A 13566-nucleotide genomic window follows, 5' to 3' on the forward strand; every position below is an offset into this window, starting at 1 on the left:
TAAACAAATCTGTTTTGTCTTGCATTTGTTAGGAACTGTATTTTATGATACTGACAAAATTACTTGTCTTTTACATTGTGTACAAGCTTTTTTGTCTTCCCATTGTTTTAGCAACAATTTTATATGAAAGCTTTATAGTTATCACTATATCGAAAAATACTTGTAACATCTTACAGCTAATATTATAGCCATTATGATCATCATCCCATCATGAGTTCACAAGTTTCTGCCCATTGAATTGCCACGATTCCACTGGAGCGCTTGCTATATTTGGAGCAGAGCATCATTCAGAGGTAATAATATTGAAAGCCACATTCACATATGCAAATATCCTTTATTGAAAGTTTACTACAATTATACAAAAATTGGACAAAGAAAACGGGTTATTTACAAAACAAAGAGACAAAAGTTGTTCATGGAGAATATGAGGCAGGCATGCTCTGCTGGTTGGAAGGTAAGTGGTCAATCAGAAGATGCCCATCACGCTGACGTCTCCACAGAGGAAGAACTGGCTGGCTGCAAGAGAAAATTAAAGACTTTAAAACAAACAGGAGAAAAAAAATAAAATAAATTAAGTCCAAGCACTAAACTATTGCTAGACAAATAATACTACAGATGCAAAACCCCAACCAATTCCATTAGCTCAGCCAGTCAACCAATATTCAGATAAAGCAAACTTCCTCCAAGACAGGATTTTGCCAGTAGGTGTAAAAATGCATCCAGCCGAATCAGTCCTCTGAAGTTTAGTTTTTGACCCTTTTATTCAAACAAGGTTACGCCACCAGTATTTTAGAATCCAATGAACCTCACAATTATCACTAAAACTAACACTAGACTAAGTTCAAACATTAAAAGTCAGTAACAATTATGTTCAGATGAATAAAAGAATATACAATTGAATAGCACTTCAAGTTTCAGATAGGTCTAACAGGATTCAAATCAAAGAGATGGGCTACAAACTAAAGTCAAATAAAACACTGCATAATCTTCACTGTATAACTCATTTATAACACTACAGGAAGTTATTCAGTCAAGAGCAGTGAGTGGCTTTTTCACCTTTCCGTTTTGATTAAAATGAACAACAGCAGGTATTTTAGGCCACTGTCACTTTATGATCCAGTGTATAGATTAAATATGCTGCCACAGATTTAATTTTTGGTTTACATCCAGTTAAAACCTAACCGACGGTTTATGTAAATACTTGCCAAAACAGACGTTGACAATTTGGTGTAGATTTGCACAAGCTACAAGAGAGAACTTGCACGCTTTGTGCGCGCGAGTCTGTGCACGCGCACAGAAGAGCCAAACAGAGCTAGTTCACAGTTTCTTGTTTGAACATTAAAACGGTTTTAACATGTGAAAATTACGTTTGAGATGACGCTGCAGTGACAATTCTGTCAACTGTCCCAAGCATCTTTTATGCTGGCCCTGGGCTATCGAACAGTCCTAATTGTTGAGCCCTGTGACCGTATTAAAGGAAACAGCAGGTCTATCAACTCGCCTCCTGCTCCATTTTCTCCTGGACTCCATTGCCGTTGTGGGCAGAGTCACCGCTGCCATTAACTGAGGTCTCCTGTTTAGTCTTTTTAGCATCACTGTCCTTTTTTGGACTCTCCTCATCTGGTTTCCTCTGTGCAGGAATAAAGCAGGACAGAACACGGACTTATTTTCTGCACCAAACACCGATTCTCTACATGCTACTCAAGCACACATGGCCACTTCAACGCCAAGCTACAACTACAATGTGCCAAGCCACAATATTGAAGCACAAAACACCACAGAAGCACCAAGCAACAAACTTAATCTAGTTAGCAAATTCAGCTCATGAACCAGCATGCATAATTAACCTTAACTAAAGGGAAGGTAGCAATGCAGATGTCCCTTTATGGGCAGACTACCCTCATTCACTCCAGTTGTAAATGTTCATGCTAGTTTCCCCCCCAACCTTAGGACTACTGCAAAGGTTAAAATTACACTTCAGTGGATACTCACCTTTTTGCGAACAAGGTGCGAAATATCAGATGCAGATTTTGAGGAAGATGCACCATCAGCTGGCCTCACAGGAATCTGAAAAGACAGGCATTTAGGGTGGCATAATACATTATAGGCTTAAAGTACCCTTAAAGAGGATAGCTACCCCTTAGAACTTAGTTTGATATTCAAAATGAGGATGGCCACACTTCAGGAAGAGTTATGCCCCGTTTAAGAAATTGTAACAAAGTATCACCCATCCCTTATGATAAATTAAGGTAACATTAAGCATGCACACACCTGACTAGCAGTAGATGAGGATGGGCCGCCATTTTCTGCTGGGAAAGCAGATGAAGTGGATGCTCCTGCCTGTAACAAACAAATTCCAAACCATTCATCATTGCATCTATAGCTATTGTCATTGCATCCTGAATGACCCACATGCCCAACTTGATCGCCACCTTTTTTTGTGTGGTAAGAGCAGTACTATATTCATTAAGTGTATAATATAAGCCGATATCAGATTTGTCATCAGCCACTGCAAAGCACTGAACAATGGATAACATGCTTCCTGCATTTGCATTCTTGCCCTAATGCAACTCACAAGAGTCTGATGGATGGCCTCAGATGCTGCAGCAGCAGTCCTCTGGCTCTCCTTGGCATCTTCAATCTTCTCAGCGATTTCTGGTAGTAAATGTTTCAACTCCTCAAACTCGCTCTTCTCCTCCTTTGCTGCCTCTGCACCTTCCACCTTGTTTATTACCTCCTGAAGCATAGCTGGAGGAAGAGTGATGTGGAAATCAATTGAGAGTACCATGCTTACTCATGGCAACTAGTGTTATCAGAAAGCAAATTCTCAGTTAAAAAAAAAAAGAAAAAAAAAAGTTTTGCATGAGGACTGGCAAAACCCTCTGTGAAAATGTTCCTACCAAGACGGCTCTCTATGACTTTGATAGAGTTGGAGAAGTGCTCAATGGATTGGCTGTACTGGGCTGTGTAGCTGTAAGTTGTGCCCAGCTGGTAATGAGTCTCAGCCAGAAGACGACTATGAGAGGGAAGGAGTTTCAGTTGCAAGGTTAAACACTCATTGAAGTCCTCCAGGGCCTGGCTGTAGTTACCTACATAAAACAAAACAGACTAGTTAATGAAGAGTGAAGAATGACTACTGAAGGGTAACCTCAATTTTACGGCAACTTGTCAAACCCAAAAAGGTCCTTAAAATGAAGTCGTAGTTTCATCTGCTCCTACCACATACACACCTGACTCGGCTCCAACTTCTCCTAGTTTCAGGTAAATCTGTGCCGCCATTAGCTGATCTTCTTTGCAGTCTTTTCTTCAAACCAAATAAAAGATGTGCCTTTTGAAACGAAGCTTGTGCAAATGCATAATTCAAATAATCTAAAGTATGAAATGAGGGCATACCTTTTATAAATCACCTTTGCAACCTCAAGCATCTCCCAGGCCAACTGCAGGTTTCCAACTTCATCCTCCTCACTCTCCTAAAAGCACAAGGACACAACGATAAACCAGTAAAATCAATGAAGACAGGGACAAAAACAAAAAACCTTTACAATGGATTACAAACCTTATCCTTTGATTCACCCTCTGCATCCTCATCATCTTCATCCTCCTCATCATCATCGTCATCTAAAGCATAAGAGATGTTAACTCACTGACCTAATGTGAAATCCCATCACCTTGGACACCCTTAGTGACACTGCAGCTTAAAAGCTAAATACTCTATGGAACCACCAGTGTTTAGAAGATTCACCATGTGAACTTTAGCAAAAGTATTTAATACGTAAATCTTGTGCTCCCCAGAGTCCATGCTTCACTACCTCCGCCATCCTCTTCCATGGGTTCGTCGCTTCCATTTTTCTCCTCAACCTTTTCAGTTACTCCATTTGACTCGATGACAGCTTCCTTTTTAGAAGCACTTTCATCCACACCTTCTGACTTCTCAGCACCTTTTTTAGCAGGCTTCTCATTTTCAGCAGGTTTAACATGTTCAGCTTGTTTCTCATCTTGAGCAGGTTTTGCAAGGTTCTCATTTTCAGCAGGTTTTGCCTCGTGTTTAGCTGGTTTCTCAGTTTTAGGTGATGCTGCATCCCCTTCCACTGGTGCTTCAACCTTCTCCTTTACTTCCTCTTGGTTCTTCTGCTCACCGTCCCCCACCTCTTTTTCTACCTCTGACTGAGTTTTGTCCTCTGACATAGCATCATAAACCTGTGCTCGAAGCTCATCTCTGGTTTTCTCTGCATTATAGTACAAATGGAGGGATATTGCTAGGTTAGTTAGGCTGATGATACACTGAGCAACTTTGAGCAATTTTGCTTGGGCACCTTCCCACTGAGAATGGGTAACAAATTTCTATCTGGATACTTTAGATCAGTCATGGGCCCCATGTCTCACCTGGTTGCCCATTGACACCAACATTAACCAAAGTTGCCCAGCAATATTGCTCAATAAGCTGCCCCGTGTATCATCAGCCTTAGAGTCCCTCTTAATCAGAATCAAGTTATGTGTTGTCAATATGTGCTTGTTTGTGCAGAACATTGACATCTGCCAATTTGGTGGTTCTTTGGAAACAGCCTTTTTGCAAACGTGATGTCAGGCCCTGAGCATAGACAAGATGCACAAAATTAACAATTTTAACTGACAAACAAAACTTAAAATACAAACCATCCAAGTTGTCTGCGCTTTCAATCTTAGAGTCATTCTGTTTCTCGCCCTCTTCAGAGGATTCTTCTGGGACCCCTTCTAAAGCATTACCAAGCACTGTATTCTCCATCCTAAAGTAGTATTAAAAACAACAAAAGGTAAAGACAATCTGATACTTTTTTTTTTATAAATGTAATGCATTAAATTCTAATTAATCCAGATACCTGGCAAGCTCCAGAAGGGCTTTCCCACACAAGAAAAAAGCTTCACCACATTCATCAGCAGTGTCTCCATACTTTTCAGCCCTTAAGGGGGAAATGGGTTACATATGTAAACAGAGCATAATATTATAATGTGGCTAAACAAATGGCAGGTACCACAAATTATTTGCATAATTCATATGCATTACTATTCCTTCACCACTCACAGCATGGCACAAGCCTCCTGGAACACACCGACTGCAGACACAACATCACCCATCACTAAGTGCCGGTTGCCTGTGCCAATCAGCTTCTTTGCTTCCTCAGAAACATCGACGGAGCTACAAAAATAAACGAAAACGTGAGTGTAACAACTCATTTTAGTGAACTGAGCAGTTTTAATAAAACCAAGTCCAGATACAAACTCACCTGTCTGCAGCGCTTGACGAGCAAGGTTTCTCCTCCATACTGCAAAGACAAACAATACAAAAATAGTCATACATTATCAAAAAGTCTTACTTCGTCTGAAGAATACGTCCCATGAGAGCAAAAGCTCACTAAAGTTTGCTTCAGAAGTTCACTGCGAATGACTAACTTAAAGTTAGCACGATGCTACTATGACTGCCATTTCTTGACAGTGTAGCAACATTACACGCGTTTATGGCTAACATCTAACGTCACAGTTTAATGCCAGTGTAATATCCGAAGTGGGCAATTTAAAGTGAAACCTTTCAAACTTAATGCTTGACTTCGGCGCGTGTGCAGTCATTTCAATGCAGCGTCAAGCTCACCCACGGGCCATTTGACCGCGTGTCAGCAGAACGGGAATTTCCTCATGTAGGATATATAAACAAGTTAGCCGTTCATATTAAACCCTCTCCCGCCAAATGAGAGCAGCCAAACACAACTCGTCAACGGTGATGCCATCCCGTCGCGCGCGGGAGAAGAGCGAATAGAAGCACGAGGGCGACACATTTTTCCTGACAAGGACGGAGTCGCTGCAGCTTTGTTATCAAACGAAACCAGCCAAAACCTCTCACTCTGACTCCCTTTAACTTCTGCTTACTTCCCTGTAGCGCACTTAATTAAAATGGTATTTTACCTTTCGGCAGTTGAAGCAGCTGCTGTTTCCTCGGGCATTTTAATGCGTTAAATAAACTAAGCTGTAGTGTGCTGTTGGATGATGTGAGTACAGATGGCAGGTTTGTGAAGCTGTTCCTGAATTAGTCTTTGTTGGCGCCTTTAAATACGGATACAAGCCGCACTTCCGCTGAACTACGACCCTGTCACAAAAACGCGGGAGAATAAATTTAAAGGGCAAGTAACCATATTACGCTTTGCTAAAGCAAGAAGAACTAAAAGACTGTAATAAGTCTAACTGGACGAGATGAATGGAAAGTGTATTTGATCTAGATTTTTTGAGACTCATAAAAATATATATTTTTTTAAAAATATTTTTTGTATTAAATATATTTTTTAATAAAATTAAAATAGACCTTACTCACTTTCTTATTTAAAACATGTTCCTGGTATTATTATGAATAAAATATAATAAATTACATTCTATATTCTATAATAAAATGAATAATAATTCTAATAGTTATTATTATTATTATTATTATTATATAACAACTTTCCTCATTTCCTTTCCAAGAGGGAGGGTAGTATAAATATTTTGCCAATATGTATAATATATATATATATATATATATATATATCAGTCAGTCGATTAATTTTTTTGTAATGTAATTAATTATATAATGTGTCGATTAATCTAATTAATCACAAATTACATTTGGCTGTGAAAAAACCCCAAAAGATTATTTATTGCTATTTTTGTGTTAAATGAGAAAGCATTAAGTAGACATTATAAATAGTAGTTTTAGAAATAAATATTTAATTTGATTCAACATAAAATTTATTAAAACGTTCAACAAACATAAACATTTAGGCTAACATAAATTATGGAACAAAATAAGATAATTTGAGAAACATGTCAGGTTTTTTTTCCGTTCATGCAATGGAAGTCATTGGTAACCAAAACAGCTTTGTTACCAACAGTTTTCAAAATACCTTCTTTTATGTTCCACAAAAGAAAGTAGCTTAAGTCATCAGAATCAGAAGGAGCTTTATTGGCCAAGTATGTTTACACATACAAGGAATTTGTTGTAGTGACAGAAGCTCCACAGTGCAACAGAAAGACAGTAACAGGACAGGACACAGGTAATAAAAACAAAATAACAAGAATTAGCCAAAAACCAATGTACAAAGCAGCAAAAAAAAAAAACAAAACAATATATAACATATAATAGACAACTATGTATGTACAGGTCAAGTATGTGCAAAGGTTTGAGTAAATTATGACATATTAACATTTTTTGGGTGAACTATTCCTTGAAAGTTTTATTTATTTATTTCATTTTTTCCCCTTTTTTAAAAATGAAATTAATGAAAACATAAGAAACTAAAAATGCCAGCAGGTGGCGGTAAATGTCATGCATTCGAACGGCTGATTGATTCAGGAATGAAGTGAACGGCTCTCTCTTTATGAACGAGGCTTTGAATCATTGATTCACACGATTCGTTCAAAACGCAGATTCATTCTCAAGCTAAACACCGCTTTGTTGCTCGGAGACGCGCAACCTTTCTGCTTTCTGTGGCTTTATAGGTAATATTTTTGTTGGCAAAACTGAGCAAAAACAGACAATATTGTGTTTAAAATATTAACTTCTTATTTACTGTACTGTTGTATAAATTCACATTTGCACTCAGGACAAACAGCTCTCGTTGCTGGTGTGATGTCGCTTATCGTGATATATGAGACAAAAACTCACACAGGTGCATTTTTGCCCCAATATCTTGAATTTTGGGGCATAATTGCATTTATGGAGTTGTTGCCCTGCATCATTTTTGTCAAACATTAAAAACTTTGATTTCAAGCGAAAAATTATTTGAAAAATGAACAAAAAGACGAGACGGTGTATGAGGGAATGCCAGAAAGCTTTGCGAATGATAAAATTGAGATAAAAATGATTGTTGGATATAAAATTGTTCGTTCAAAGACGTTGATTGTTTATAGAAAAGTTTTTTTTATGCATATGGGTGGATTAGTGTAATGTGGGACACTGACTAATGTGGGACACCTAAACTACAGTGCATATCTCTTCTTTTATAACATTAAAGTGAACTTGATTGATGTTGAACTCAAGCAGGGGTTTCAAGTTATTGAAATCACTTGACTTTCTGAAAATTATGTCAGAAATATGGCCATAAAAATCATCAAACAGGAAGTACCTCTTGTAAAGTTCACTCAAAGGTCAGTGATATAGGATTTAGACAAAATTAATGTTAAGGATAATCTGTTATAAATAAAACAGTTATAAATTGTTATCAAATTATATATGTGATGTATTTGTACAACAAATGTTGCAATTATATTGTTCAAATGTATTAAGAATATTTTGTCGTCCCACTTTTGAAAAGGATGTTTCAAAAGTGAGACAGCACGTTTTGACTAATGTGGGACAGTCAATGTTATGTTTTGTTATTCAATTGATAAAATATGCATTAAGAAAGTTAAATTGCATACATGCAATTTTGTTAATTTTGGGGCTTATAATGCAGCAATATTATTTGTTCTAAGATACAGATTAAAAATTTTGAGACTAGAGGACAATAAAGTCTTGGACCATGATAAGGCCAGGACTGGCCAGGACTTCTAATTTCTGTTATGGAGTGTTTTTACCATTGCAATTTGCTTAACACGTGCTTTTGAAAATACATGTTCCATATTGTTACAGTGTGCAGAGTATAGAAGTTTAATAACAATTTTAAAGGCATTCCATGTTCCAAAGTTTGAATCTTTTTTAAATCATTTAGCTATGTTTATTAAGTCCAGTTTTATATTTTTGACTTCATTACGTGGTTATTATTATTGTTGCTGCCAGAAATCTGACTTAAAAAAAAATACATTCCTTTAAATAGGATAAGATTTCTGTGTTATGTATGTGCTTTTTTTTTTGTTATGATTTGCTTTGTTTGGGTTTTCGGATTGGTGGAGATTTCTCTGTAGAATCATGGGTGATGTAGTTTTTCACTAAGCATTTCGCTTTTAAAAGTGATAAGTTGTAATAATTCAGGCCAATCAATGGCTTTAATCAAAAGCATATACCATTAACCACCTAGCTCACAGGGCAGGTTTTTGTCAGTTAATTTATTGTTCAAAATCAATACCTTTATAGAGAAAATAGGATTTTTCCTGCTCCAACACACAAACCATGTAGTTTCAAATAAGCCTGAAAGACATGATTAGCTGGATCAGGTGTGTTTAACTAGGGTTGGAGTTAAACTCTACATGGCTGTGGCCCTCCAGGAACTGAGTTTGACACCCCTGCACTATAGAATGGCAGGAATGATTTTTAAGGCTGATGAGTACGGGGCAACTTTTTTTTTGCAGTGTTGATTAGGCACTTTCCCCTTGAGAATGGGTAACAAATTTCTATCTAAATACTTTAGATCAGTTGTGGGCCGTGTTTCACTGGTTTCCCATTGATGGTAACATTGCTCAAAAGGTTGCTCATCATCAGCATCATCCTGGTTTCCTCAGCAAAAAGTCAATAGTATTTTTCCATTGGTTTTGAGATAATTGCAGAAAGTAAGCTCTATAGTACTATTTAGCCACCAGCTTTTTTCAGACATGTACAGTAAAAACTTAAATTACAAGTGGGCTATTACAGACGTATTTAATGTTGCTGGTGTTAACCACAGACCATATTGCGACCATTTAACAACAACAAATAAACCTTGACTTTGGGACAATGGAACAGAATAAAAAAAAAAAAATGCTTATTCATTTCTGATTTTTAAGCAACACAATCATAAATGCTGTGACATATCTATCTGGAGATACCTCATTCAACCGCTCCATGAATGTCAACATGTCTGCCTTGGAACAGTCAACATTTCAGACACTGCTCATCACTAACAAATCAATGAATTTTCATAGAAAATGCGACAGCATAGTGCAGCCTACCTGTAAGAGCCATAAATATCTATGGTACAGTACACTGTTGATCAGTAATATTTGTGAAAGTTGTAACTAACATTCAATTTTTTTAATGCAGAATTATCTGATAAACTCAATTCTGTGTAATTCAGCTTCTAAAGACTTTCAGATAAACGCAAACAGTGAAAATTGGATGTGGAATTGGATCTCATTAGGATAATTAGAGACTGATTAATTGATGTCAAAATAACCTTAAGGGTCTTAAAAACATCCTTTATCTTCAAAATGTAAATTAGTTTTTTTAAAAGTGATAATCCAGGCATATTCATGACAAGTTTCATAAAATTCACCCATAAACATTGTGAATCAGCCCTTGTTCATTAAGTTTCATTCCACACGAAAAAAAAAAAAAGAGCACATTTCAATATGTAACAAAATGTTTTTATTATGTTTACAAGTATACAGAGTAGTGAATGGGCATCGGTTCCAAGGCACAGAATCACGCAGAAGGGTGTATTAATAGGGGTCATTAAACGGGTAGTGAGGATGTTCTGCATCCCGGGGGACAGATTTACCATCAACCTACAAAAACAGATTCAAATATATATTGTATGTAATCATAAACTACTTTTATGATTTGAATTTATGAATGCATTTGATTTGCAAAGTCTTAACACTCAGCAAACAGAAGCTTCAACATTATATTTCATTTTAAAGTAACCTTTGTTAATGGCCATGTAAACTTTGGTGCCATGTTGTATGATGTGGCTTACAGTAATGTAACTTACAGTAATGGTTGGCACAATGTAACGCCAGCCTCTGTGCAATGCTGTCACTTGATTCATTTCCTCCGGTTCAAGAGTGAAATCAAACACCTGTAAATGAGCAGAGCAAATGTATTGCATGGTTACAATACATGATCATAAACACTAGAACATGAAAGAGTAAAGAAAAACATGCAGAAACCTGGATATTCTCTTTGATCCGAGACTGTGTAATGCTCTTTGGGATAGTCACTACTCCTCGTTGAGTTTGCCACCTCAAAATATCAATGAAGAAATATTATGAAACAACCAGTGAAGAAATCATGCACAACTAGTGCAAAAACCTGAATTTACCTGATGATAATTTGTGCAGGAGTCTTGTTGTATTTCTTGGCTAGTGCAGCAATAGCTGGTTCCTCCAACAGCACAGGCTCCTCTGGATGCTTCCAGGCTCGGTCAGGAGATCCCAGCGGACTGTAGGCGGTCATCACCAAACCCCGATCCCGGCAGTGAGCCAACAGCTCAACCTGTGCAAGGTATGGATGGGACTCCACCTGCAAAACACTATCGTTACTCTACAAACTGATATAATGGACCACATAAATTATAACATCAAATTTTCTTCTGACCTGCAAAACAGTTGGTTTGATGCTTGCAACTGACAAGACGTCATCAATCTGCCTGCTATTGAAGTTCGAGAGCCCGATGGCCCTGACAAGGCCCTTTCCCACAAGTTTTTCCATAGCAGCCCATGTCAGCTTGTAGTCTATGTTGTCATACAGCAAGGTTCCATCCTCCTTCCTAGGAAAAGAGGTATCACCTCGCCTGGACAAAAATAAGATGATTAAACACTTGACTGGAATCTGGAAAAAAGCAGAGCACATTAAAGGGATAGTCCACCCAAAAATGAAAATTCTGTCCTATTTATTCACCCTCATTTCATTCCAACCTGTATAACTTTTTTCTTTGGAGGAAGATATTTTGGCAAATGTTGGTAGTAACCAAATCATTTCAGTTCCCATTGACTTCCATCATTTATTTTTTTGACCATACAATGAAAGTCAATGGGAACTAAAACTGTTTAGTAGCAACAGTCTTCAAAATACAACAGAATTTTAATTTTTGGGTGGACTATCCCTACTAATGAGCACTTCACAAAGATAAAGAAAACATCATGTTTATATTAGCAATAAACAAGATATCCTAAATAAGACTACTATAACAATGGACTATTACAGAGTCTTGCACACTTTAATCTCTTTTTTTTTAGATTTTAAAACTTAGTTCAGAGAAAATTAATTCAAAGTCATTCATACATAGTATTATGTTACTATGTACTATGTAGCAGTCATAGTCACTATGAAAAGAGCTGGAAGCTTACTGGAAGGCATATGGCCAATGGATGAGGTAAAGGTCTAGGTACTCCAGCTTCAAATCTTTTAACGTCTTTAAAAGAGATGGTTCCACATCATCTGGTTGGTGTTTTGTGTTCCACAGTTTGGAGGTCACAAATACATCCTCTCGCCTTATGCCCTGAAAGAAGACAACAGTTGTAAAGCACAAATGCAATATATATTTCAGTGTGTGGGCACGTGTTTCATGTTTGTAATCTACTTGGTTGACCTACTTTTTCAGGTCCCATCATTTCCTGAAATGCTTCACCAATCTCTGGCTCATTCCCATAAATGGGAGCACAGTCAATGTGCCGATAGCCAGATTGCAGTGCCCAAATAACTGCCTGTTTTACCTGCAATTGATAATATATTTATGCTAAATGCTTTCTGGAGTTCTACAAACATACACAATTATTTAAAGCAAAAGATTGCAGAAAATGTTGGATAATATACTGAAGAACTGTAGATACATTCTAAATACAGCATATTCAGATTCAAATTCAGTCATAATTACAGCTGATGCACAGAAATCTTACCTGTCCTGGTTCACTTTTCCACGTCCCAAGTCCCACATGGGGCATCTTTCGCCCAGTGTTGAGAACAGCAAAGTCATTCATACTCATCATGTGTGCCTTCAGAGAAAAGGAAACAAAGAACATAATTTTAACAGCGTCCATACATGGAACAGACTTTAGGATATTAAATCTACGATTTACTCCCTGTTCTAGTTAATCAATCTAAACCCTAAACACTCACAGAAAGGTTGCAGGAGGCGCAGTGCATGCAAACCGTTCAGTGCTCAAATTCAGGAACAGAATGAAAGGAAGTGTAACCTGCTGATTTATCAGCTGACTTCCACAGCAGCTCTAGCAGGATGTAAAATATTGCAAAACATCCTGGACTGCATTTTTGGGACAGCGTAACCTTTGGTTTAGCAAACATTATAAAATTAATAAATTAAATTAGTTTGAAACACTTTGTATTTTTATAAGGGAGTTTAAATCATGTCGAAATCACGTCCATTTAACCTCCATGCATTACTGACATACCCCCAGTCATTATTCTAGATCAGTTTGCTCTAAATTGTCTAGTTAGTGCTGTTGGATAACATACCATTCGACAGTATAACTTGGGAGAATGAATGACAAGACGTTGAATATGCTGCATTTCTTCCTGTAAAATCAGGTCAACTAGTGTCCCATGTGGCGCATCATAACAAGGAATATTCTTCCTAGGTCACGGATAGTTTTATATTATTTGTGCAGATACTTACAGTGTATTAATAGGTCAAGGAATTTCTCCGCTATATAACTATCCAGGATGATTAAAAATTATTTGAATATTTTCTCATAACGTTGACGTATTTACTTCCTTTTCGTCGTTCTCTTAAAAACATCCGTCAAAATAAAAGTCTCCATAATAATATTACAGCAATTTTCTCACCACCAGACTCTTTTCTAGGATAAAAATGTTCGCTATTTGCCAAATAAAAAAACATGTAATTTTAGTCACAGATCATATTAAATAGTATGATCAATCTGAAACTCGTTCGAATATCCTTTAATCTATAA

The 13566-nt window shown here is 37.1% G+C and overlaps 2 protein-coding genes across 10 annotated transcripts; both read right to left on the reverse strand.

Annotated features, from left to right (window-relative positions):
- Positions 1-304: 304 nt before the first annotated feature.
- LOC306844637 (histone-binding protein N1/N2-like) lies at positions 305-6111 on the reverse strand. Of its 7 annotated transcripts, none has more exons than XM_079376910.1 (15): positions 5935-6111; positions 5262-5300; positions 5060-5173; positions 4857-4937; positions 4654-4763; positions 3810-4226; positions 3557-3618; positions 3394-3470; positions 3231-3304; positions 2901-3089; positions 2576-2748; positions 2272-2340; positions 1993-2067; positions 1502-1630; positions 305-516 (listed from the first exon to the last, which is right to left on the reverse strand). In XM_079376910.1, the coding sequence occupies exons 1-15, from the start codon at positions 5970-5972 to the stop codon at positions 481-483; spliced, it is 1683 nt and encodes a 560-aa protein (XP_079233036.1). In that variant the 5' UTR covers positions 5973-6111; the 3' UTR covers positions 305-480. The 7 variants fall into 7 exon arrangements, with proteins under 7 accessions (XP_079233036.1, XP_079233035.1, XP_079233039.1 ...); XM_079376909.1 differs by lacking the exon at positions 5935-6111 and adding an exon at positions 5561-5717; XM_079376913.1 differs by lacking the exon at positions 3810-4226.
- Positions 6112-10259: 4148 nt separating this feature from the next.
- LOC306844570 (aldo-keto reductase family 1 member A1-B) lies at positions 10260-13390 on the reverse strand. Of its 3 annotated transcripts, none has more exons than XM_079376802.1 (9): positions 13269-13390; positions 12532-12627; positions 12229-12348; positions 11983-12134; positions 11231-11426; positions 10956-11155; positions 10804-10876; positions 10626-10712; positions 10260-10419 (listed from the first exon to the last, which is right to left on the reverse strand). In XM_079376802.1, exons 2-9 carry the CDS (start codon positions 12619-12621, stop codon positions 10354-10356), a joined length of 984 nt encoding a protein of 327 aa, XP_079232928.1. In that variant the 5' UTR covers positions 12622-12627; positions 13269-13390; the 3' UTR covers positions 10260-10353. The 3 variants fall into 3 exon arrangements, with proteins under 3 accessions (XP_079232928.1, XP_079232926.1, XP_079232927.1); XM_079376800.1 differs by having other exon boundaries at positions 13109-13379; XM_079376801.1 differs by lacking the exon at positions 13269-13390 and adding an exon at positions 12752-12861.
- Positions 13391-13566: the final 176 nt, after the last annotated feature.

Source organism: Barbus barbus (assembly GCF_936440315.1).
Source record: "Barbus barbus genome assembly, chromosome: 25".
NCBI lineage: Eukaryota > Metazoa > Chordata > Actinopteri > Cypriniformes > Cyprinidae > Barbus > Barbus barbus.

Excerpts from the sequence above, each read along its gene's own strand:
- LOC306844637 (XM_079376909.1), bottom strand. The coding sequence starts at position 5,601 with ATGACTGCACACGCGCCGAAGTCAAGCATTAAGTTTGAAAG. Across the intron at positions 5,174-5,261 it reads TCGTCAAGCGCTGCAGACAG|CTCCGTCGATGTTTCTGAGG; the intron begins GTGAGTTTGTAT and ends TTATTTTTGTAG. Across the intron at positions 3,090-3,230 it reads AGAAGTTGGAGCCGAGTCAG|GTAACTACAGCCAGGCCCTG; the intron begins GTGTGTATGTGG and ends TGTTTTATGTAG.
- LOC306844570 (XM_079376800.1), bottom strand. The coding sequence starts at position 13,162 with ATGCAGCATATTCAACGTCTTGTCATTCATTCTCCCAAGTTATACTGT. Across the intron at positions 12,349-12,531 it reads GGAAAAGTGAACCAGGACAG|GTAAAACAGGCAGTTATTTG; the intron begins GTAAGATTTCTG and ends TATCAATTGCAG. Across the intron at positions 11,427-11,982 it reads CATTGGCCATATGCCTTCCA|GCGAGGTGATACCTCTTTTC; the intron begins GTAAGCTTCCAG and ends ATTTTTGTCCAG.